General features: G+C 37.8%; 1 protein-coding gene across 1 annotated transcript; it reads right to left on the reverse strand.

The window, feature by feature from the left end:
• Positions 1–1,593: 1,593 nt before the first annotated feature.
• Positions 1,594–22,119, reverse strand: wdr47a (WD repeat domain 47a). The gene is made up of 15 exons (XM_088928326.1): positions 21,971–22,119; positions 18,714–18,891; positions 17,328–17,411; positions 17,078–17,162; positions 14,621–15,423; positions 14,333–14,450; positions 11,179–11,357; positions 8,663–8,905; positions 7,702–7,795; positions 7,000–7,157; positions 6,334–6,503; positions 5,280–5,450; positions 4,803–4,934; positions 4,045–4,263; positions 1,594–3,384 (listed from the first exon to the last, which is right to left on the reverse strand). Exons 2-15 carry the CDS (start codon positions 18,869–18,871, stop codon positions 3,242–3,244), a joined length of 2,757 nt encoding a protein of 918 aa, XP_088784452.1. The 5' UTR covers positions 18,872–18,891; positions 21,971–22,119; the 3' UTR covers positions 1,594–3,241.
• Positions 22,120–27,378: the final 5,259 nt, after the last annotated feature.

Here is a 27,378-nt window from a genome sequence, read left to right on the forward strand (position 1 = left end):
GGAAGAAACTACAGTAACCAGCAACTACTGTACGTATTCACTAAAAATGTGATGTTTGTGTTCTTAGAATAGTGTACTTATCTATAGTGTTTTGAAAATAGGACATGTTCGAGGAGAGTACGCATGCAGTTATTTTTTCTTTTTTTGCATGGCTGTATAACAAGCCATTATGCATGTGGAAGTAATTTTTTAAGTGCAGTAGCGCAAATTAGTTGGTTTGCAGCTCGCGCATTTCAGTGAAAACACGAGGTACCGTTGCGAGTTTGAGAAATAAATAACTCCGCTATTCACTTATACTATACTGAAACTTACACTATATAGTGCCACGCTTACTCAATTTAGTAAAAAAAAGGCTTAATATTGACACATTCAAAGGGGTAAATACACTTCACACTTCAGTTGTAATCTCTTCCACATTTAAAAAATAAAATGCTGGCTGTACTTTTGACATGCGTACATTGTTCACATGCTGTCTTCTGAATACTTTACTATTTTGTTATATACCTTCAGTCTAAAGATGAGGAGTTTGTTAAAAATCTTAAGTAATAAAGTGTCTCGTCCTTAAAATTTACAAATTTAACAACGCAATCCCCAACAGTTTACGTAAAGGAACCTGGAGGATCATTTACTTGACATCAGTGCAATTTTGGTGTGCAAGAGTTGCTTACAATTTTTGAAAATATGTGCATCCCTATGTTTCATGTTTCACTTTAGACTTCTGTTTATGTATATAAAGAATCTGGCACCCGGTGCTACAGTCTTCCTTGTTACTACAACATGCAAAAGAAAAGGAGGGTCCTCATTTTGTTCGTGTAGTGATACAATGGGACATTTAACATGTCTGTACAGAATAGCCAGCATTTTATTTTCTTGTTGGGTTCATGCCAATATGAATTAAAAATGAGAAGGAGATGTAATTATCTCCCATTCTGTTGCTTTGTTATTTAAGTGCCATGAGAGTTACAAACAAGTAGAAATACCAGAACATAGAAGTATTTGTAAATGTAATTTTTACATATTGCATATCTCAAACTTTTCCAATGATTTTTTTAAAGAGAAAACTACACACATAAAGCATGTTATAAACTACAAGGCAATGTAATATTCATTCAAGACTATTACAGGGAAAATGTTTTAAGAATTGATATGCAATGTCGATTTAAATTAGTAAAACAGAGAAGAAAACAGACTTGTTTTTGTCCTAGTAAATAGGTAGGCTGTCGTGGTTTAGGGAGAAACCTAAACATTTAAAAAGTCAAAGCATGAAAACGTGGGAAATTCAGTAAATCAATCGCTTATTATCAAGGTAAGCCAAAGTAAATTCCAATAAAGAAGGATGTCATTATTTTTGCTTCTGAAAAAAAAAACTGGATCTCTACAGTCAGAACCCACTGTATTCCACCCATTAAGTAAATTAAAATAAAATAATCAGCAAAGCCCCAAGAACATAATTGATTTTTTAATTTCTTAAGAATTCCACAACAATCAATGCACAGATGGTACACCAAACTTCATGTTGTTTTATTCAATTAATCATGTAAAATTCAAATAGGTCAGTTTCTGTAACACAAAAAAGCAAAAGGTTTAAGGTGATTAAGAGTCAGAAAGACCTTTATTGAGGTTAAACAGCAGTCACACTTCCACACTTACTTGTCATGTTAAAAGACTTATAAAAGCTACCTTTTAAGTTCAAAGTCTTCTCATAAAATGTAAACAGAAACAAACTACATTACAAATAAATATAATAAATCTACCTTTATTTTTGCTTTTAATTTAAACAAAAGAACTGTACAATACGAAAATAAATCAGAGACATACATACAATACAATCTGCAATTTCTTACGAAACAGCAATTCCTTTGTATATAATGAACAAAGTGCAAAAGTAACAAATTAAAAGAAGCAGATGTGTGTTGGAGAAGAAGTCATCTCTTAATTTCTTTTTAAGTCATGCCTATGTGGAATGCCATGCTTTTCTCCACATATTTAATGGAAATGGTTATAAAAAAAAAGCTGTACTCTTTATTCCATAGGCTAAGACTGCACCTTCAAAATGGAATGTGGTTACTTTTTAGAAACTGCTTCAAATCATCTGCTGTGCAATTATACCTACCCTAAATAAGGTGAGTACTACACTCAACAAAAATGGGTGTCAAGTTGACCAAACTAACCTCAAAGGTCTTGAGATATCAGTATCTGAATGGCCTTCCAGCAGCAGAGAGCTGTTAGAAATGGTCTTTAGTAGTCTTATTTAACAAGCCTAATATTAATTTTGCAAGCATTCTGTAACATACTGAGGTGCCCTGTGGCAGATGACACATTTGTTTAAAAAAAATCAAACACTGATTTTGTTACATAAAATGGAAACATTTCTAAAATGGTTCTTTTTTTAGACATTTACCTTATTTACAAAGAAGTGATTGAAAAGAGTTTGTTCAACTAATTTTAAAACCAAATGTTTTCTCCACTAACCCTGCTGATTTCTAACCATAATTACTAGCTGTGTTACAAAACCCACTTGGCTTCTTCACAGACAGACCTCTGGACAGTTATTTTTGTCAGGAATATTTATGGCCATATTTGGCATTGAGTAAAACTGCAGTGGCAATAATTCCTTGCACATTTTATTCTGCTAAATTTATTTGACTATTTTTTATCTTTAGCCCTTGCACTTACTGCAAAATATGGCCCAATACATCATGAATATAAATAAAGCTATTTAATGAAGCTAACTTATCAAGGCACCATTTCACTAACATACTGTGTTTGGGACAGGATTTTTATCTAATTCAGGAGAGATGAATCCTTCAGCAGTGCCCATTACATGGGACAATCTCTGCTGACGGCGTGCAACTGAGCTTTTGTGCATTCTGTATTAATCAACTGTTGTTAACATCAAGGAATGCAACAAATAAACCATCGGCACATTGTTATTAAGCTTTTTCAACCATATACACACTTACAGGAAACGAAGAGCCATTACAAATGATTTTGCAAAAGGACTATAATCAGTCACAGAAGCTGTAATGCTTGTGGAAGACTGTAAGCACAGCAAAATAATACAAAACACCATCATCTGCACAAGCATAGAGAGAGACGCACACATTTAACATGAGCATCCACTTTTTTTCCTTCCTCGGGAAAATGTCACGTTGGCTTAACATCTGATGGGGACTTTTCCAGTTGATTCAAGGGAGAGTCTGTGTGCTTTTTCCACCTACCTTTCCCAACGTTGTGAGTCCTATGCATTGTAAGTCCATAAAGTGACAGTTCTGTCTGCTGATGAGGACAAGAAGGAGAGGTCCTGTGTGTGCCATCTACACTGTATCACCTTGTCTGCATGCTCGCCAACCACACTGATTGGAAGCTGCTTTGTAAGGTCCCCTAAGAAAAATGTGGAATACAAGAACTGCATTTCAGAAGTGAACATTTTGGGGAAGAAGGAAACAAGGATTTGCTGCTCTTAACTTTGGCTCATTAGCACAAACTAACAAAAAAAAGGGTGGCAGGATGGTGAATGCTTGTTTCCTCTAATTTACTTTCAAATTATTTAATGCTTGCAAAAGAGGTTATATCAGAGTGTTTTAAATGTGTGATATACTGTACATAAAAAATAAAGAATACATATTATAAAAATGTTAAAGACAGCAATCATGTACAGCCTTGTCACCTCACTATATTGTATGTATATCACTGTTAATAGACTATAAAAAAAGGCTCAGCCTTGACATATGTTTCATCCACAGTAAGGTCTGGTTCCTGTTGATGAACATGGATGTGGATGTTTGCCCGTTTATGCCTTCCGGCACTTAGTGGCAGCAACATCCTGTTGCTGTTACTGTAACATTTTGGTTTTTACGGGACAGGGTTGTTAGCCTTGTGCCCAGCCTCCAACATGGAGGGCCTGGCGCCTGACGTGGGACACGAACCCACTACCCTGAGATTATGAGTCTCATGCTCTACCAACAGAACTAGCCGGGGCATTGTTGATGAACATACTCTTCTTTTTTTGATCATTTCTAGAGTGCCTGAGTCTCGCCTTACCTTGCAGGTCAGTAATCATGACTTTGGTGTCATAGGAGCCTGTGAGCAGGTAGTGAGCCCCAGGGGAGAAGCGCACAGACCGGACGTCGCTGGTATGAGGGCGATAGGTCTGCACCATCCGCCCTCCTCTGATGTCATAAAGCATGCAGCTGGAGTCCTCCTGACCTGTGGCCAGGAGACGGCCACTGGGGTCCACAGCAACAGAAGCCACTGCACTGCCTGGAGGACCGGCAGCACAAAGACAGTCAAGCAACAAGCAGTATACATCTGACTGCCGGTTTACAGCAGCACTGTTCTATTCATTTCACACTCCACTGAAAATGATTTATTTTAACTGAAATGACAATCTATGAGAAATTGCTCTTTGTATTAAGAATTAAGTATTAGTATTGTAATTAAGTTTTTATTGCACGCTGTTTGAGCTGTGCTGTATTTGAGTATTATTTAAGTTTGCTATTGTTGCTGCTGTTGCTCTGTGTTTAAGTTGGCGTTTCCTTAATGCTTTTGTGTTGGAGCACACATGCAGATAAGGATATCGTTGCACTTGTGCATGTGAACACGGAACTCAAATAAACTGAACTCAGCAACAAAAATAATGAAACGCTGTCCCCAACTGGTGAAAATGTATTATTACAACCTGTGCTATTTTTTCCCCCAAAGATGGCCTCTGTTGATTACAACCATTTTTTAATTGTAGATTATAAAGTAAGGGCTTTCTAACAGCTGTACTATAGAAAATAATAACGACTGATACCCACCTGACCCATGAAAAGCTGTGCCTACTACTCGAACACAGCTGGGAACTCTCAGATCCCAGAACCTCACTGTCTTGTCCTGTGACCCTGATGCAATCATCCACCCACCCCAGGTGTACAGCGACAAGATGTGACCTGAACACAAGTATGCAAGATGATTTGAGCTTCCATAACCAATGCTTACAAGCAGAAATAACTTTACTTTTTTACACTGTAAAGATAAAAAGCAAATAGAGCTCACGACATACATCTTTCTAGACATTAGAGCAGTGGTATCTCCTAAAGCTTTAAATTTCCAATAAAAAGCTACAAGAAATGTTACAAACAAAAAAGTGCATTTGTGTAAAAACAAAAGACACAAGTTCTTTGCTTAAATTAAAACACATAAATGTATTATTACAACCTAAGATTCAAATGATTCTATACTTTTGCATTCTAGTTACACTTGTGTATGTGAGCTGTTTGGGAAAGGGCTTGTACCTGTGTGACCACTAAGCGCATGTAGTCCTTGGCCCCTCTGGCAGTCTGTGGTGTAAATATTGCAGTCCCCAGCCCCTGCACTAATTAAGATGGCACCTCCGCTTTCGGGTCCTTCCATGAAGGCCAGATCTCGGATGGTCCCATCATGCATACTGAACTCCAAATCTGGACCTGCATGAACAAACAGCTGTTTAAGGCAAACACCCTAACACCCACATGACACTAATATGGAGATGAAATACACTGGAGTTTAACTAGCTGTTGTATCACTACATGTTCAGGAAAGTACCTTTCTGCATGCAAGATCATAAAAGAAGTTACAAATGGACATTTCTCCCTGGCTTTTGTCATTCATGGCCTCCTAATAATAACTGGCTTCATCACTCTGTTCTTCTCCCCACTGATAGCTGATATGTGGGGAGCGTACTGGCGCACTTTGGCTGCCGTCACATCATCCAGGAAAGAGGAGTCCTTTGTGCTTTGAGTGTCCAGAAAAGCGCTATACAGTATAAGTGTAAGGAATTATTAATTATTATTAAAGATGCTATTCGGAACATCTAGCTTTGGGGGTTCTTAGTAGCTAAGTGATGTGAGAATCTCATCTAACCTTTTTTTTTCATAAAGAAGCTACAGCATAAACTTTCTAAACCTGGTGGAGTAGCTTATTCCACAGTCTGGAATAACATAAACATAAAACTGTTTATGCGTGCTTTCAATATGCACTTTTCTAATTCAGGAAAACTAACTGCATTTCTAATATGCAGTTTACATTTCTTTGCTGATTCTGAAGAATTTCACTGGGTTGGCTATTTCAGTGCTTTTAGTGATTCTGAATACCTGAGTTTGGTCTGTTCAGTCTTCTTTGTTCAAGACTAAAAAAAGTTCATTGAGCCCTTCCAACTAGTGTATTCCTTTAAGGCAGAGAATGTGTCTGGTTGATCTTTCCTAGATTGAGAAAAAAATATGCTACTAACAGCTGTCTTCCATAAAGACAAAATGTATTCTAGTGGAATTCTTGGCATACCTCCCTTTCTGACACAGAAACAAGTCTCACCTGTAGCATTACAGGATTCTGCATTGAATGGCAGCACTTTGACATATTTATCATTGGAGCCTGTTGCTAGCAGCTGTCCGCAGTGACTCCAGGCCACACAGTATATTGACCCTTTGTGATGTTTGTTCCTTTTAAAACGCACAACTGGCTGCTTTGGGGAGCTGCACACACTGTTGAAACAAGAAGCGAAAAATAAGATTTGTTATACAATTTTATAAAAATATATTTGTTCATTTAAAAAAAATCTATAAACGTGTACAAAGAAAAGGGCTGAATAAGGAAAAAATCTTGGCAGAAGATAGCTTTCTCCGAGTTCAGCCACATTTCTTTAAATATTACAAACTGATGATGCTGAAGCACATTTTACTAAACATTTCCCATTTTTAGGTTCAACAGGGAGAGGTTTATAAGGTGTGGCTCTGGAATTTCCTGAAAATATAAAAATGTCTTAGGGCTTGCAAAGCATATAGTGTGTTATACAGGGAGTCTAGCCCATGCTTGTTTAGATTTGTATTTGTAACACCAACAATACTAGGAAAAATAATTCCTGGCAAATTCCTGCCAAGCTTTGCAATACTGTAGATAATGCTATTTAGTGCCAATCACTAAAACGAATCTGTCCTGCTCTACAACAAAACAAGGGGGAACGGCGTGAAAATGGCATACCTTGTGTCGATTGCGTCTGGGTACGCACAGACCCGCAGCGTTTTGGAATTGGACCCGACAGCATACAGAGCTCCGCTGGGATGGAAGGCCACAGCTCTGACAGCTTGTGTGTCCTCCAGGGTGCTGACTGCAGCAAACTGCATCTTTGGTTTCTCACCCTTGATCCAACAGAAAAAAGGACAACATTCCTTGAAAAGGTTCATTCCTGAATCTTTAAACACTATTAAAAATAACTAGCCTGAAGCATCTATTTTGAGTCCCTGTTGCACCATGAGTGGGCGGTGTAATATAATCTGAAGCCAAGGAATAATCCTTAAAAATCTGAAATGTTTACAGAATGAAAATGAAGATATATATTTTTTTGAAAACCCCACCTGTATATTAAAGTCAATAAAAGTCTTATGCTATAGGTGAGTCCTATTATTTTATTACAAATGAAGTGAATAATCAAACAGTCCCTAGACATTATTGATAATGATACATTACTACAGCTGGTATTAACACAGTAAGGTAACACAGTAAAGAAATTATAAGACATTTACCATCAGACCCTTACTTAAGCCATTACTTCAGACCCTAAGCTTTTCACAGGAGACTGCATGAGCAGCCAACATACAGTACTCCTTATGAATCCAAAACACAGCTTCTAATTCACTGCTGATCTTTTTTGTAAATTCTAGTGTATGTCTCGTGAGGTCTCACCTCTTGACTCTTGCCACGTGTAGAGGAATAGCCAATATCCTCTAGTAGGGGTGGTTGCACGGCCCTGTCTTTTGGAATACTGGCAGGGCTCCCACTGCGCAGAATCACACAAAATCAACAAGCTTTCCCATTGACTTCAGTTACTGGATCGCTATATAAATCTTCGCAAACTCATGTGACACATTTTTACTCAAGGCAATACAAAGCTTGAATGTCAACTGGATCTTTCTAATACAGAAGAATCTGAAGTCGATTAAATATTTTTAGGTTTTGCAGTTAATATGGTAGATTTAATTTTTTTTAGTCATACCTTACTAATATTACAATACTAATATTGAGAATATTCTATTTTTTAACTAAACCATGCAGTTAAATTGCAAATGTGAACGGGTGCAAGAAATCTTTAAAAAGTACTATTGCTGAAACACGACAATTACATTTTATTTTTCTTTACTTGTATTTTAGTCAAGTTCTTTTTTTGACATACAAAAACTATTGAGAACAATGTTGCCAGTCACAGCAAAACATCAAGTATTTATTTTGCTACTTATAATTATTTTGCAGTTTGATAGGGGGGATACAGTGCTAGGGAGAAAGAGGGGAAAAAAAGAAAAGAATTTGTGTTTTGGAATGTTCTTTTCATTATCGCTATTGGGCAGTAAAAATAGTCCACCTCTCCCAGTTTCTCTCCAAGACCTCCTTTTTGAGTCTCAACCGATCATTTTGGGAGAGGATAAATACCTGCTTGGAAGTATTTTTGGAAGGGAGTAAAAAAGCCATAACATGTAGATGGCTCCAAAGAGACCCACCAACCACAGAAAAGTGCATCGCCTTTGTTTCAGAGATTTACGAGATAGAAATACTACAACATTTTAATTGGAAAAAATGAAGGATGCAGAATTCTAAAATCTCACAAGAGCTCTAAAAGCGGCGAGAGGTTTATTTACGGATTGCTCCTCACCTCCGAGTCACCAAAACTGGGGACTCATCTAAGGAGGGCATCCCTTTCGCGCCAGCTTTCTGCGGAGTGCTGCTTGAAATTCGAGCGATGTCCTTCTGCTGGCCTCTCTCAGCTGTCAGGGCCAAGCTACTTCCAGGTGCAGGGCTGCAGGCTGCCGTTCCATTGCACTGCTGGCTCAGAGCCTGCACCTCACCGCCCAGATTGTCCATCCCCACATTCAGCTCCTCCAGCTTCTGAATGGACCTGCAACAAACAGACTTGTTTATCCGATGGGTCTGAAATCCAGGCCCAATTCAATGACACGATGGGCATAGGGGAGGGGGAAGTCTAAGCCCTTTGGCCATTTAACTTATCACAGTAACAGAATAAAAAAAAAAACAAATATATGAGAGCCTTTTAACATTTTTTTTTCATCTAAAAGTTTCCCTTTCTGCTTTTGGAAATATACAACAAAGCAAAATAGGAAGTGAAAAAAAAACATCTAAAACAATGCCTTTTTTACCTTATGCACACATCCTACTTAAAAGCACCTGTATTTAAGGGTTTTATATTTTAAATATAAGCTGTTACTCTTACTGCTCAGGTAAGGGCAAGTGAAGTGCCCAAGGATATGGATAAAAAGCATAATGAATAAAATGTAACACATAAATGGCAATGTCCATAAGCAAAGTTAATTTTAGAAGGGAAACACTTTAATAAGTCAATTTAAAATGTTCACTTGACCTTGCTGTTTATATAATAGTCTGTACTAATTTCACAACATTTTGTTACTAACAATTGCAACATTATTTTAGCAGTACTTACTAAAAGAATGGGATAGGAAATATACAGAAGTAAAAAAGTTATTAATCGTTACAATATATTGTTAACAGAGAAAAACAACAACTATTAAAAACAGCGTATATATAAGATGGCTTAAGCATTAAACTGATATTGCTGGGTGCAAAGAGGAATCTATCTCTTGTGACTGACTCTGCCCTGTAGTGATCCCTACTATCTGGAAGACCTGTATGAAGATTCAGTTGGCAAAGTAGAGCATCCTTTAGACAAGGCCTTTAACTGATGCACTGTCATAATGCAGAGACTGCACACAGAAAAACAGGAGCTAACAACAATTAATGTTTTTTCTTAGGTATTTTCTTTATTCCTTTTTGTAAAATAATTTGAACACAGAACTCCTATTTCACATATCTTAGAAATTATTCATATTGCTCAAATTCATGAGGAATGTCACACAATAAAAGGCATATATCTTTTCCCTTATATTCTAAATAAAAAACAGACCTCCGACCATTTCAGTCAAAATAAGGCATCTCATAAAACTATCCTTGCAGTGATTTAGAGAGATTAAACTCATTGCTATACTGAGTTCTGCAAGAGAACAACCTTAACAAACATTAACTTAAAAAATTATATATTAGATAATAAAAAATCTAGGGTTTTCTTACAAAAGGAAAGAGAATCCTACTCTGTTGGGCCCCTGAGCAAGGCCCTTAACCCCAACTGCTCCAGGGGCGTCGCATAAATGGCTGACCCTGTGCTCTGACCCAAAGCTTCTCTCTCTGTCTGTGTGTCTCATGGAGAGGAAGTTGGGGTATGTGAAAAGACAAATTTCTAATACAAGAAATTGTATATGGCCAATAAAGTGATCTTATCTTACCTTTAATAATTCAGTGTGAACAAGAGTGAAAACATAATTCACCATTGGTTAGGGCAGTCTGCAAACAATGGTAAACTTAATACAAATTAGTATTCCAAGTGCACCAGTGGGAGGAATGGAAAAAATTTTGTTTTTTCTGAAAAAGTGCCTTTACTTCAATACAGTATTAACAGTGATTTCACTGTTTATGCAGTACTTTCATTACCACAGGCCACTTTGACATACAGCTTTTAAAGCCTGTAATTATAATTTTATTATTAGTTTCCATTATTTAATTTAGTGTATGCAATCTATCTTGAAAGGTCTTGAGGGTCTTGATGTTCAAAAACACAAGGATTTTGGCACCTTCTTAACAAATAGTTTCAACACACAAGTTCAAGTGCTGCCAAGCTTTGTGATTCTTGTCCCATTTAATTCTGATTAAATCAGAAAGGAAAGCTCATAATACCTACGCAAGGCAGATATGTTTCCTCCTTAAGAAGAATTAATTTGTGGTGGCAAAATAAGAACAATTTTTGTACATAACACATTTAATATAAAATCTCAGCTGAGTGGTTCGCTATTCAATGTGTAAATGCAGTGTGCCAAGCAATTTTACTATACTTCCAGACACAAAATAACACTACTGGAAACAGGTTTACCTGTAAGAAACTTTGCAATGCACCATTCTACCAGACTGTTCTGCATAGAATGGTTTTCACACCAGATCATTTTCAGATTAGGTTTTCCCAAACCCTACATTTATTTTCAGTATTAAGCGGACTGGTTGATGAATGAAAACAATTTGAGTAGCAGATCGTGTGTTGTAGTAATTTTTTGATTCTGAAGTTGGAGGTGGGTACATCTGAAAGCATACCTATTGAGGAATTTCTCGGTGAGGTTTTGCTGAGGATCTAGGCCGTCCTCCTGATTCACGCCTCCCTCCAGTAGCATCTGCTGATACAGCTGTCTCTGCTGCTCCTTCTGCTCCAGGTGCTGCTGCACACGCATCCTCTGGCGGTAATATTCCTGGAACTGCTCTGTGGAGTCACGGAGCTGGGGAAGTAGCGACACGTCAGGAATGGATTGTTGTTATTCCACATTATGACAGAAGGGGCAGAAAAGACAGTTGCTGAAAACCTTTGTGGCAGGAAAAAGAAAACTGTAGAATGATATAGTAACTAGACATTACAGCTAACTTTCTTTAATCCATCGATCTCCTAACCACTTCTTCCAATGTAGGCTCGCAGGGGAGCAACAGGCACAGAAACACAGACACGTACACACTCAGAGCCAATTTTGCAGTATGTTTCTGGACTGTGGGAAGTTAACAGAGCACCTGAGGAAGCCCAAGTCCCAGACTGAACCCAGGGCCCTAGTGCTGCAAGGCATCAATGCTAACCATGCCATGATTCTATGCATAATTTTCATTCTAATTTGACCTGATGCATTTCTAAAGTTTTGTCCAGTAATCAAAATAAATAGCTAAGCATTGATTGCTGACACAAATTTAGAGATTAAGAGATGCTGATTTAAATTTTCTTTTAGTCAATTAAAACTGAATTTAGAATTTTAAAACAATGACATAATCATAGGTTTGCTTTTTCATAGCATTCACTACAACCTTTCCACATAATCAATAATTTGATTAATATGAGCTGCAGAAGTAGAACATATAAATTAGTAATCAGTAATTACATATGTATCTTATAATAATCTTTTTTAAGCACTTACATATTGCACAAATGGACTGAAATTGATTGCATTTACCTTAAGAAACAACCCTGTGCTTCCTAAAGCTATATTTTCTTACCACATACCAAATTCTCTCTTCGGAAGAGAATCCAGCCTCCCCCGGACAATGTGTCTGAACCTTCCGTGTAATCAGAGCTAGCACTCGCACAGACTGCAAACCAACAATTTCTAATCCTAAGCAATCTGTGCTAATAAGGATGCCAGCTTTTTTTTTAAATCATACATTAAAATGAAGTGAAGAACCTACCAATGGCAGAGAATGTTAATGATGAGTTAGCCTGATCAAGGAAAGCTACAAAAATAATAATTCTCTTTGTTGCAATGTAAGATTTATATGATTAAAAAGCAGTATAAGGATAGATGTGTTGATTTCAACCTTTGTCTCACATCTGCCAATGAGTCTTCAGTAGTTCTGAACTGCACTTTCAGATCTGCTAAAGTCTTTAAATTGTTTTGCTTTATTGCCTATGTATTCTCTGTCATAAAAAAATGTTTTTTACAGCACAAGATTCTTCAAGGCTGGCAGAAAGGTGTTATAGGTAGTTTTGACAAGCATGCCTCGTCATGCTTTAGTCCATCCTCTTGGAGAGCTCCAACTTTCACACGAAAGGCAAAATTCAGGAAGCAGAACCAGACACTGGAAAGAGATTTGCCTGTGCTTTTGATCTCACCTGCTGAAGATAATCCCCTTTCATATCCTGTATTTCATTACTATGATTTGAATTCCTAAATGCCACAACTCAACATTTCCATTTCTGAGAAGCCTCATAATGATCAACATTTGGTTTGCTTGAAACAAACAGATTATTTTGTCTGTGGCTGAGAACAGATTTAAGAATGCCACAGTGTGGCTGGTACTTTATGTAGAGAGATGATCTTCTTCAAAGGAGTTTTACAAGCAAGCCAAAGAACTTAAATAAAAACATATGGGCCAGATGAGTTTGGTACTAAACCTGTCCTTTCAAGGCTATTATCCAATGAAATTTCATTAAACTGTATTAAACAGATGATATATATTTTCCTTAACTATAATATGGTTCAATCTGATAATAAAAAATATTTTAATTAGATTTAAAAAAACAACAACAAATGTATGTTTTTCTGGATGCATAATACTAGTGTAAAATCAAAGTTTACTGGGCTCACAATATGATCTACACAGATTACATATAAATATAGATGACTTTACAAGTAGAACTTTTGTAATGAGAGTGTAGAAGTAAGAATGATTCACCATGTCAACCTGGAAATGACAACCTACTTTACGCTGTTATCCAAGCCAGCTTTACATTAGTAAGATTTGAGGTTCGTCCCTCTTTGGAGTCATAAAAGATTTAAAGCATACAAAATTCATGGCAATTAATTTATAGCCTGTCCTCTACTGCAGTGTCTCTTGGCATCGACATTCAGATTTAAGAGAAAGAATACTGATGGGATAGCCTAGGTTACAAATTCAATCATCAAGGTTTAAAAAAACAGGGTAAGATAAAACAACACAATTGACATAGTATTCTCCAAAGAATATCCAAACTCTCAGAATATGCACTTGGTTGACTAACAAAAAGGGGTAAAAGTAATTCAATATTAAAGAATATTGATATATTAAAGAATATATATATATTAAATAATTTGTAATTTAGACAATGCACTGTGAGGGGATAAGATTTGCAGTACTCAAGTCACTACAACTAATACTGCCTTTTCAAACCAAATCAATATAGTCACTCAAAGACTTCCATGTGTGGAATTATATATCTACTGCACATTAAAAAATACTAGAAAGAATGTAGGATCTATGCTTCCTCAAAAGCTTTTCCAGAGTCTCATCTCTCCTTGTATAAACACACTTTATCCCTCTTTAGATATGCAAATCCAGGTAAATGAAGCTCACACACCAGAACATGGCCTGAATGTGGTCAGGTCAAAACACTCTACTGCTTAAACTAATAATAAAAAGTGTTTTTCAATTACATATATATATCACTTGTGTTTATCGTGTTATTCCTTTTTTCTGTTCCGAACAATTTAAAATCCTGAAAAATCTTTTGACAAAAAACAGATGGAAAAGTACCCCTAGGCTGGAAAAGACACTAAAAAATCCACACCATTAACGATGACAATAAGAAGGCCATGAAACCCAAAACTATATGCTCAGTCACATTGACTGTTACCTTATGTTTGTGAATGAAGCCTGCTGAAGGTTGCACTACCTGTAGTAAAAAAGTACTCATACGCTCTATGTGAAAGAAATCTTATGGCTTTCAGTAACTAATTACCTCATTCTTCTCACAAGCTGCTTGGGGCATAGGGTCACCACCTGGGGCAGACACAGGACCAGGGTGCACTGCGTCATCGCCAGCGGAATGCAACATCCTGTCAACAGGAGTGTCAGTTCTGGAAAAAAAAAAAAGTTTAAAAAAAAAAAATCTTCTGCTATAACTTTGTCATTTTTAGCAGAATCGTCAATTTATACCTCTAATAAAATGGCTTGTCCGTTGCTCAGTTCTACAATATCTCTTTACATAACACTTTTTTTATAAGAAAACTTTTAATACTTAACCCACCTTTCTGGGGACTCCTCATAGATACTGTGACAGTCTGTGTTTTCCAGCATTAAGCTTCTGCTCAGGTTATGCGCTCCTGGGTACTGGAAGTTAGCGAAAGAGTGAGACATCGGTGAAGTCTTGTTGGTGAGGTCTGTAACTCTCTTGTCGTGACTGGACAATCCGTAGGAGAGGCCATCCAGTGCTGGGTTGAGAGAGCGAGACATGTAGGCGTCGGCTGACTGGGGCCGCCGCATGGGTGAGGATGGGTAAGGGGAGAGCTTATTAATAAGGGGGGTTAAGAGGTCAGCGTAGGCTGCCTTGGTGGGCTTCACCAGCTTGTCCACGTGAATGTTGAGCATCTTTTGCTCAAACGCGCAGGAGAACACACTGGGAGACAGGTTCTGGAGCCAGGAGAGCAGGCTTAAATCGAGGTCATCGCAGCCATTGCCACACAGCATGTCGATGCCCAGCAGCACCTCGCTCTCCGTGATCTCTTCCCCCGTGGCCTTGCTCTGGCAGAACTCCACACAGCACTCGTACAGCATCCCCTTGATGAGCAGCTGGAAGAGGCGGTTGTTGCTGGCCCTGAAGCCGGCCTCGCTTAGCTTCCTGTCGGCGGGGATGAACTCCGCGACCATGACACAGGCCTCCTCAAAGCAGTGCACCCTCGCGGTGCTGGGGTTCCAGTCCTTGAACTCGGTGTGGTTGGTGAGCCGGGGCAGAGTGAGAAGCAGGCACAGCTTGCTGTAGTCCTCCTTCGAAGGGCAATACTCCTCCAGACTGTGAAGACACTTCACTGCCTCCTGCATAGTGAACTCCAGCTGCAGAGGTAAGTAACAGTAAACACAGAAGCTAAAATTAAAATGACATTAAAATGAACTAAATGCATACAGTAGGTCGTCACTAGAATAACAGCATTTACTTAAAATATCCACTTGATGATATTTTTAAGAGCATGGGCAACCGAGACTTGTTAATTTCATGCATGATCTACTGCTTGCATCTGTAACTTGCAGACCGTAAATGACAATGACTGCAAAAATTAAAAAAGGGTTCTGTGAACAGCATATGTCACAGTATTTCCATACAGAAGGATAGCAAGGTTGCCTCACAAAAATGTAAGTGCGCATTGGACTGTGAAGTACAGTAATACAACGAGTAATGTAAAATAATGTTAATGAGCAACTCTGATGGATATATATCGAAAAACCATATTAACCTAATACCAAGTGCACCATTTCTTCGTGGTAAGATTCTGTGACATTTGGGTGCTTGGTCATTTTCTCAAATTCAAATTTTAATGATGAAGAAAGTTTTAGGATTCTGTTCACAACATTCTAACCGTTCCTCCTGGAAACAAGCCCATATACACAGGGGACAGTATAAGAATGGTTACAGCACAGTGCTGTGTCAGCATGCGGCCTGAAAAGGAACAAGTAGAGGTTAATTGTGGAATTAACCTCTCACTGTACCTTCATCTAAGAACACTCCTGTCTAGTTTCTGACTCAGAAAGGAATAATTATAGTAATAAATCACCATAATCATTAGCCATCCATTTTCTAACTGCTTATTCCAATTCAGGGCTGCAGAGAAGCCAGAGCCCATCCCAGGCGTAAGGCAGAATACACCCTGGATGGGACACCATCATAGGGCAGACAGACTCAAACAGGCACACACTAGGGCCAATTTTCCCAGAAGCCAATTAAACTACCAGTATTCGTTGGCCTGTGGGAGAAAACTGCAGCACCCAGAAAAAATCCCATGAGAACATGGGGAGAACATACAACTTCCACACAGACAGCATCACAGCACCCCAGGTCTGGAACTGAACCCAGGGCCCCAGTATAGTAAGCTAGCAATGCTAAACACTGCAACACAAAGCTGCCCTAATATTATTACTAATTAAATAATTATAATTTACTAACATAGTGGACCACACCTGAATTTCTATTCAGTAATCAAAACATTCTAGATAATAATAATAATGTTGCTTTATTAGCCCTATACAATTTCTTGCATTAGGAATTCATCTTTTCGCATACCCCAGCTTGCTCTCCATGAGACACACAGACAGGGAGAGAAGCTTGGGGTCAGAGCACAGGGTCAGCCATTGTACAGCACCTCTGGAGCAGTTGGGGTTTAGGGCCTTGCTCAGGGGCCCAATGGTCCTCTGCCGGCTGCGGGATTTGAACCGGCAACCTTCCAGTCACAGGCACAGATCCTCAGCCACAGAGCCACCGCTCCGCCCAAGACAAACATTCCCACAATTCTTGGTACCTGGGTAGCCATCTGAATTAGTACACAAGAGCAACGTACACATACAGCAATGGCGAGTTCTTTTCTGCCACACTTAGAGGTGTTATCTGCTCAGCTGGTGAATCCACTTTTCCAGACTCACCTTTGCTGACATTATACAGTATCTAATTTAACTAGCTGCTCTAAGCGTTCATCTTGTCAGTGCCACTACCACTTACATGCTGAGGCTCATCCTCTGCTGACATTGCATTATTCACACACAAAGCTTCAAGGAATTTCTGTTTCAGAATGATGTATCGGAATCTACAGAGAGAGGGGAAAAAAAATCAGCAAGAAATCATTATATAAATATATACTGTTAAGATGCATATGTATGGGAATGGAAATACTAGACGCTCTGTCATGAAAAAAATAATCAGCTCGTGTTTTTAGAACTGAGTCACACTACTTGGAGTCAGTCTACAATACCTCTTTCTGTCAAATTTCTCCATGCATTCCAGGGGCTGGATGAACTGAAGAACTTCATCCCACTGGCCATCAAGAACCAACTGCCTGTAAAGGACAGTTATGGGGGCATATCAGTTGTGAATGTGATCATAACTATTTAGTTATGCAGAAAGAATATTGACCTTCAGCTCAACAGTTCTCTATTGCTATATGGGACCATCTCTGTATAGGATAACTACAATATTATTCCATAAATACCTAATGAACACGGACTCTAAAATTATATCCCGTTTTAGATGGATCAGTCTTTCCTGTGGCATTAATAAGATAATGATGCACAAGAACTTTATGATGCATCTTCCTTTTTTAACTTGTGCTATGTGCTGTATGTCTGTGGTGAATTTATAAAAGGAGAAGTTATAAGTTCTGAGCCTTGCCATGTAGACTTTGTGATTCTGCAGTTGCAGTCTTCTGTGAATTGTGTTTTTGATACCTTCTCCCCTGCTCACTGGAGGTTGTTTTAGTTATTTTCCCTCTGATAAATTTTCTTTTATTAACTCTAAATGTTTTTTTTTTTTCACTTGGTTAAGCCAGTCCTGCTAATTATACCTGTAATATTTTGTCTTCGGTGTATTCTGAAGGGTTGAATTTGGTATGGCTTATTTCTGCTTTAGGGTTCTGATTACACTTTTTATTTTCTTTCGGCTTCAAAGTTGCCCGCTATTTTTAAAAGACATTTTAGAACTGTATTTTGAAACCAAAACCTGAAGTCAATAAGACACCAGTTAATAGGATGATGATAGCTCTATATGATTGCCACCTGACTAAAAAGAGACGTGTCGGCCAGTTGTCCCAATACTTTTGCTCAGTTAAGAGGTTCTAAACTATCAAATTGTTTAAATAACTGAATTGCCTTTATAAAAAAATAATGAGCTGTGCTTATCAATTTTTTCTTGAGAAATGATTATTACATTTCAAAGTGAGAATCATGGGTTTGACTTCACCGTCCCAGTACGTTTGGAGGTTAATGTACACGTCATTTATGCAAGACACAGAGAAACTCCAATCTACAAAAAAATAAGGCTAATATTTTTTTTAATTAAGAAAAAATAAATTGAAAATCAAGGGCCCAACAAACTATTGTGATGTTTTTTAAATAGCTATACACAGCACTGTTTTCTTTTTAATTGACAGGACATATCATATGTGAGTTTCAATGCCAATCTAAATTAAACTAAGAATATTCCAGTATCACCAAAGCTAAGACATGAATGACTGCTTCATAGGCAAATAAGACAACAACATAGAATATTCACATTTCACTGCACTAGGTCTCCCTCTCAGAATAACTGAAGTGTTGCTATTCAGAGTAGAATCATGTATTCCTTCATTTTACCAGGTACCTACCTCAGGAAGAGCATATCATCAGAATAGAGTCCATTAATGACCCCACTCTCCTTCTCCAGGGCCAGCATGCTGATATGCAGCTTCCTTGAGTTCAGAAAATCCAGGATGAGTTTAATAATTTCCACCTCCTTTATGTTTATGGTCTCCTCTGCTGTCATGGTGTCAGTTTTAAAATGAACTGCAAAAAGATACACCAAAGAATAGTACACTCACAATAGTACTAAAATCCGTAAGAACCTAATACACAAAAATATCAACAGGATAATCTAACTATCAATAAAATCAATACTACTGAAAGCTAAAAAAACTCTTCATTTAACCAAATTCAATTTCTTGAATTCACAGGAAATTCACAGGAAAGCCAAATCTACTACAAGGTCAAGTTCACGCTACACTGATGAAAATTTACAATTCAATGTAGTCGAATAGTACAGCACATTACTGAACAAAGTACGAGATCTGCCAACAACAAAGTCACGACAGTCTAAAGATCCCTACATAAATCACCAGAGGAAGCTCCCATTAATCAAAAATCAAATTAATCAGGGCTCCAGTATGCATGAGAAGCTTTGTACAAATCACCACTTAATATAAATCCTCTTAGTATGTGTTCCTGTTCCACTGGCATTCCATTTAGGGTGAAATCCTGCTTTGTTTTCTAGAGCTCCAATATGGGCTCCAACTTGCCACCACCTTTAGTAAGATTAGGAAGCTTTTAAAAGAAAAAAAAATGAAAATAGCATTGTTTCACAGTCCAATTAAATTCAGTTTCAACCATGACATTCATAGTGCCATATTAAATTTAAATAGACAAATTGCACACATGTATCAATAAAAATCCATGCATGAACTTGAATATATTGTAACGCTGTGGGGTTCACATGGGCGCCCTCACCTGCTACCGCATCAGGTCAGCCCCCCACCGTCGGGGACTCGAACCCGGGCCTCCGGCGTCACTCAACAGCGACCCAGCCTGTTGAGCTAAAGAGAGATCTCGCCACAGCCCAGCGGCTGTGGGCCCTGCTATTACAGGGAAGGGCGGTGACGTCACCGCTCTGGTTAGCCAGCTGTTACACACTCACTGGTGGCCGTATGCGTTACAATATTAATATCATCATGTTCAAAAAAAGGGCAGCATGGTGGTGAAGTGCTACCTCATGGCACTGGAGCCCTTGGATCTATTTCCTAGGATCTATCCGTGAGGAGATTAGATGTTCTCAACATTTTGTGTGAGTTTCGTTCGGGTGCTCCTGTCTCCTCCCACAGTCTAAATACATACTGGTAGATTAACCGGCTTCTGGAAAAATTGGCCTGGTGTGTGCCGTGTCTGTGTGTGGCTTGCGATGGACTGGCAACCAGTCCCACTTGTCCAAAAATAACTTACTTGGAAAGGCTCTGTCACTCTGTATTGGATAAAGTAGTTAGAAAATGGATTGACAGATGGATTTTTAAAAAAAGCATCAGTGGGCTTTAGTAATCGTAATGGGAGATATTATGTTCGTGCACATAAAAATAAAGTTGATTATGTACGGGCCGGAGTAATGCAAGGACGCAAATCTTGGTCACTGAACACAGAAATGACAGAATAAGTATCAATAACCCATAGAAATGTATTCTTAAAATAACAGTAAGATACAGAAAATGACAAGATACTATATACAATGGACACGCAGGCTATAAGAAAGGATATTGCAGCCTATTTTATTACACAAACACAATCCCGAACTGTATCTGCAAACCGAAAATAATCAAAGAAAAGAAAGAAGACTCAAAAGTAAAATGGTCAAATGAAATCTGTCTTCTGGATAAAGTTATAACCTTGGAGTTATAACTTTGGAGTTGAGGGAGAAAATATGGATAAGGAAAAATACCAGTGCACATTTTCCTCAACGCAGGTCAGAAATTTCTAACTGAAGGAATACTAGTTTCTGGTGACTGGTCCCTTCATGAATCAAATGCAAAGGATACAGTGGTCGAAAAGATGAACAGAACAAAAAACATTTTGTGGAGCCGAAACACATCACTTATAGAAATAAATAAAGGGCTTTCGTCTTAATACTTGAAGACTAGACAAACAACTTATTAATATATACATGATCTACAACTAGTTGAAGCTACTATATGATAACAAGTCATTTTTATAGTGACATCATAAATGGTCAGGCGTAAAATTGCTTTAAATAATTTACACTGTCACTAAAACTATTCCAAAATGTTTAAAAGCATCGTACTTGACGTACTGTACATTGTTTTCTTTGTGTGTTTTTAAGTTAATTGTGCTTTTTACCCAAGGAAAAACGAAGTAACAAAACTAAATTAATTATATGCAAGTCTGATATGATAAACGATATAATACACTGCAATGGCATATTGATATACAACATTACAAATTGAATTCTGTTATAATAAAAATGAAGATATTAAACTAGGAGATGGTCATCTATTGAACAATGCACACCTACCTGTGGCTTAGGGGTTACTGTTTTAATATGTGCACATATTATACAAATTAATGCTTTACAGTTCCTTTCAAAACGACATGTAGACTGCAAAGTCAGACATACTGTATTTCAAGCAATCTGAATTGCAGCTAAAGCCGCAAATGGCAGAAAAGGGGTATCTTCTAGATTTTCAGATAATGTGCCCATAACTTTAACATCTGCAGCATAAAAATAACGAAAGCAGCGCCCACCCCTGTTTTTTTTTATTTCTGTCTGTTCTCTAGCTAAAATAGGTGGGTCATCATCTGGTAGGAACGCGCTGGAGCCTTCACTGCGCAGTCTCTCATTGACAATCGCCAAAGCTCACATATTCTCGCCAGTTTCTACTGACAGGTCCCTTCATTCATCAAATGCAAAAGCACTGTCAACATTAAATGGTCGATAAGACAAAAAAAAATTGGAGCAGCCACTAAATAAAGGGTTTTCTTCTAAAGGCTTTGACAGAGAACTGGCCCGACTGATAGTATAACATCCAAATCGTACAGGAATACGCATCTCAGTGTTATTAATATCATCACAGATACACATGGCAACCAGCTCAGCCTTCTTTTAATATTAACATTCTTAAAATGCCTTTGTTAATTAATCACTTAACGCGCTTATCTGGTACGTCCACGGTAATCAGATGATGACACACACAGACTGATGTGTGGTATCCAGATAATGGAAAAGACCAGCAAACCGGAGCAAGACATGCATCATCTCCATTATCATCACTACTAAAGCACCAGCAACCAAACCGCACACAAAACTCACCTTCACGATGCTATAAACACATGTATTGAAAAAAGTGACGGGAAAATGCCTTTACTGGGTATTTTTTATTGTTATACTCTACAGATCCCAATTGTTTTCCCTTTATCCCTTGTTGTCGTCTCCTCCCACCCTGTCTGCTACCCGACTCTGGTTGTCAAGCGGATCGCTGCGAGTCACCAATCAGAGTCGAGCACTCTGCGCCGGCACTCTGAGGACCCACAGCTGCCCTCGGCACTGCCTCCAAGGAGGCGCTTAATAACGATTTCGATGCAGTCACATTTATACAGTTTAATGATTAGAAACAGCGAATACAGGCGACATCGAGACAACAGTAACGATGTGTTTTTTTTTCAAATGAGCATTTAACTTGTTGAATATGTTTTACCTAAAGACACAAGGGAGTGTCCAGATTTCCTGCTCTATATGTGCATTTTGCTCCAGTATTGCAAGTTAAGGACTAGGCACCCAAATTGTCGTAGTAATACAAGTAAGAATGTATCAATATAATGTGTTTAGCAAAATGGATATGGAGTTCTTGTGCCTGGTCTATAGCTAATAATAAATAGCTTTTGATCCATCTATTGACCGTAGCCGCTTCATCCTAAGGAAGGTCACAGCGAACCAGAGGCTAAGTTTTGCACAAACAATACAAATACGACCTACACAAAGGGTAACCAATCTGGGATCGAACCCCGAACCGTAGCGCTGCTTCACAATGGCCGGACAAAGGCATTTCAAACAAAGGACATAAAATGATTGTAGCTTTACAGGCAATCTTGACTGGACTTTTAAGCAAAAAATGTGATTTCTCTCTCACCTATTCTCTCAGAGACTGTCACCTTAATATCTTCTAGGGCTTTGTATAGTTAACCAATAAATAATTTAACTAGGGACTGCAGACTCGGACTGTAAGGTCTAAAGGTTTCAGTTACTGCTGCAACGTAGGATTGCATACACTGCATTGATAGGGATTCATTTATCTCGAGTAAAATCTAATTCGGATTAGAGGAAACGAAAGCTACTAGAGGAAAGACTCCAAATAAATTTTGAATACTAAATCGTGTTTTTGCGAATGCAAGTGGAAGGTAGCTGAGGTTTGACAGTTCTTCACGAAGTGATAATACAAACTCCAGAAAAAAAGGGCGGCGCCATCTAGTGGGGTATCTGTCGGCTTGAAAACTGTGTGACCATAAATGGTCCGGTTTGGTGTAAGTAATAATATTAATAATAATAATTGCTTACACTTATATAGCGCTTTTCTGGACACTCCACTCAAAGCACTTTACAGTTAATGGGGACTCCCCTCCACCACCACCAATGTGCAGCATCCACCTAGATGATGCAATGGCAGCCATAGTGCGCCAGAACACTCACCACACATCACCTTTCAGAGGGGAGTAATGAAGCCAATTCGTAGATAGGGATAATTAGGAGGCCATGATTGGTAATGGCCAATGAAAAATTTGGCCAGGATGCCATCCCTACTCTTTTCCAGAGATGCACTGGGATTTTTAATGATGCTGGCCCCACTAACACCTCTTCCAGCAGCAACCTTAGTTTTTCCCAGGAGGTCTCCCATCCAGGTACTGACCAGGCTCACACCTGCTTAGCTTCAGTGGGTTGCTAATTGTGAGTTGCAGAGTGATATGGCTGCTGGCTAAACACCAGCCAGATCATATTGACAAGGAGACATTCAGGCCCACCTTTGATTGCCAGCAGCCATATCGCTCTGCAACTGTAAGCAATTACTCTGTAAGCAATTATTATTAATTATGTATTGTTTTGCTATGTGCCAGATTTACCTTAAACAACATTGTGGTAAAAACTGTCATTTCCAAAAAGCATCTATTACTATTTTGTATTAAAAGACTTAGAAAGGTTTCAGTTTGCAAATAGTCCATCTTACTGGTGCACTTTGCTAGTGTTCTCAAACATGATGATGACGACTACTTCACAAAAGTGCAAATCTTTCACAATGAAGTGCATAATGTAGTGTTATGAGGTATGGAAAATTTCAATAAAAATTTGTGTTGGGTTAGAAGAACTTATCTAGAGACGAGGGAAAAGTTGCCCAGGCACGTTTACATATTTCTACTGTATATGTGGAAATATAGAAAAACACATAAACCAAATAGAGCTGGTAAACAGAAGAGGAAGCTGAAAGATAGATCACTGACTTTCTTTTGATTTCCATTGATCGTAGTCTCTAGTATCCTCAATGGCACGTCAGAAAATTGTCTTATTATATCAATGTTCATCATTCTAAGCAACTGATTAGTTTGACAATGAAGTTTGTCTTTTAGATTTTACGTCAGTGGTTTAGTCTTTCATTTCAGTTTATTTTTGGTCTAGTACTGGTAGACTATACTATATGCATACTATTTAAATGCCAATATGTCAAAGTATTTTATTTTTAGTGTATTATTCTCTTCTGTGCTCTTTTGTGAATCACTACTATTATGCTGAATTTTTTTTTCTAAACATTTGTTTTCTGTAGAGCTAGAAAAATCAAAATTCAAGCTAATCCGGAGTTAGTTTTTTCAGTGCATCAGGATATGCAAAAAATACACCTGACGCAGCTTTTCAATGTCTGGAAATCATTATATAATTCCATTCCTCTGTCCATTTTCTAATTCCTTCTTCCAAGTCAGGGTTGTGGGGTGCCAAAGCTTATCTCTGCAACCAATGGACATGAGGCAGGGTACACCAATTTTCCCAGAAGCCTATAGTACCACTTTGTTTTTTTACTGAGGAAATGCAAACTCCCAAAAGAAACCCCCGCAAACACAGTGTTACGACCCCAAGTGTCTAGGGGTAAAGGGGTCTAACATTTAGGATAATTCTTTTGGAAGCAGGTGGGGTTTTGGTGAGGGACTAGGAAGCGTGATAACAAGGGTAAGGAACTAGAGTGGTGCCAAAGGAAAGAAAATAACAAACAAAAATGGAGCTGGCTAGGACAGTGAGGGAAAGCTAATCTGACTACAAAAGGAAACCCGAAACACACGGTCTTCGGTGTCTTCAACACCCTAGCTAACCTCCACTGACTACCCAAAACCATACAAGACAAATGGCACTCACCCGTACTAAACTAGTGTACTAATACAAAATCAACTAAGTGTGTAAGTGTACCCAACAACCTAAACTAACCTTATATACAAAAGCTCACACAAAAACACAAGTGAACCAGGAATACAAATAAGGGAAAACAAGAGTAATCAACAGGAGCAGGGTACAAAAGAACACAAAAGTTGAACATGTAACACTGGGACAAGGTAATGGCAAAACAAGGATGAACACACAAACAAACAAAAGTACAAAGAAACTAACAAAAAACCAACAAAACATCAAAGCCGAAGCTATACGAAAATACACACACAAAGCAAAACAAACCAACAAATGAAGCCGAAGCAATAACCAGAAGCGAAGTGATAACCAAAACCAAATGGGACCGAAGTCAAACAAAAGGCCTTTTCTTCCTGAAAGCCTCCATGTTATATAGTGAATAAAATGAGTTCTGATTGGCTGAGGCTAATTGATGATGACATCATACTGAAACAGTGGTGTGATGGTGGGCCAATGGGGAAGGGAGAACAATCAAGGGTCAGCAGTGTGGAACATAGAAAAAACACACACAGAACACACACTGAGACGTAACACACAGGGAGAACATACAAGCCCCAAGCAGACGGAACCCAATGTCCAGAACTGAACCCAGGACTTCAGTGCTGTGAGGCAACAATGCTAACCACTACATCAACAGAATGTCCCTGATATAATTGCATAAAAATGAATACTTTAGAAGAAAAAATAGCTATTTCCCTATATGTGAAGGAGATGTAGCACAATGCTTCTCATTAGATTATCATAAAGAGTAATATGTTTGAACAACTATACCATGACAAATAGTGTATAATGACTATTAAAACCATTTTTAATAATCTCAGTTGACATTAATGTTTTACAACATATATTATTTTGCAGCTGGGCATTAGAAAAAGTTAGTGGTCTGGGGTTTTCATTAACATTTTTTAAACAATGTAATTTTATTTGTCACTTGTTCAATTCCATCTTGGCAAACCCTTTCGACATTTATGACAACACAAATATATCCTTTTGAGGCCATGCTTCATTTTATTTGATGCAAAAGGAAAAAAAAATAACTACATGTTACTTCAGCAATATGTTGACAATATAGGGACAGCACAGCGTCTGAAAAATGGAAGCAATGCTCCATCAAGGTGGACAGATTAGCATACAATTCACTGTACAATAATCAACAGTGCCCGTTTTACAATTAAATAGCTATTCAGTTTGGCTTGAAACAGCCAAATTAGACAACTTTAACAGCTGCCTTAAAAATAATACCTCTTCTACATCATGAAACCCAAAAGGCTTCAATAACCAAAATAACTGCTGCTTTTATATTTGTCCAAGAAACACATACAACTGCTTGTTTGGCAATTCTATAAATAAACCCCAATTAAAGCACCAGTGTTTGTGTTAGAGACAGACATTCAAATCTGATCTGCCACCTGCATAAGGTTTTCTGGTAACCTACAAAACTAAAGGTGATTAAATAGTATTATAAAACTAGCAGGCTTAGAAAAGAAAGAAAAGTATTCATAGTTATATACCATACAGTAACAATTCTCTACCAATACACTAAGAAATAGTCAGGCACATTCTACCTTTAGACATTTTACAAAGGAATGCCACTGAATCTTAATTTGATGAGAAAGAAAAATGAAAGCAATTATAAAAAAGGAATAGTCAAACCCCAGTCACATCAATATGTATGGATTGTTACGTATGGCACTTTTTATTTTTTCAGCATATTCTAAACTGGCTTTATGTACACGTTTTAAAATTAAACTGTGTAAACTATCCTTTTTTCTTCCCAACAACTGTTAAATAGTAAAATATGAATTTATTCACAAGCATTTCATACAGTAGCTACAAATTACAAATCTCAAATTCTATCATTAAAAGTTTACTACATGCAATCAAAACACAGGAAATAATTAAAAGTGAAGCTATGTGATGCCTTTCTGGTAAGAAAAAGTTATCTTTCCTGGTGCAAGTGAGAAAATAAAGACATTTCTCAAATAGAAAGTGCCATACATAAATTCATCTACCATATTGTTTACAAGGACTTTCCTATAACAAAGCATAATTATCAGGATGTTAAACACAGGGAATGTATTTAATCTGTGGTGACAAGCACTATCTTGAATTTTAAATTTCAAAGAAAAAATAACGTGTACAACCTAAAATTTCTTAGTTATCATTTTAATGCATTTAATCTTTTTCAAAAATGGGATATTCAGCCGATATTTGTTTAATGTAAATCTGAAATCTGTCAATGTCTACATCTGGTCTTGACAATGGAAATCTGTTACATGTCTATA

This window comes from Atractosteus spatula, chromosome 11, assembly GCF_055471065.1.
Source record: "Atractosteus spatula isolate fAtrSpa1 chromosome 11, fAtrSpa1.hap1, whole genome shotgun sequence".
Classification (NCBI taxonomy): Eukaryota; Metazoa; Chordata; class Actinopteri; order Semionotiformes; family Lepisosteidae; genus Atractosteus; species Atractosteus spatula.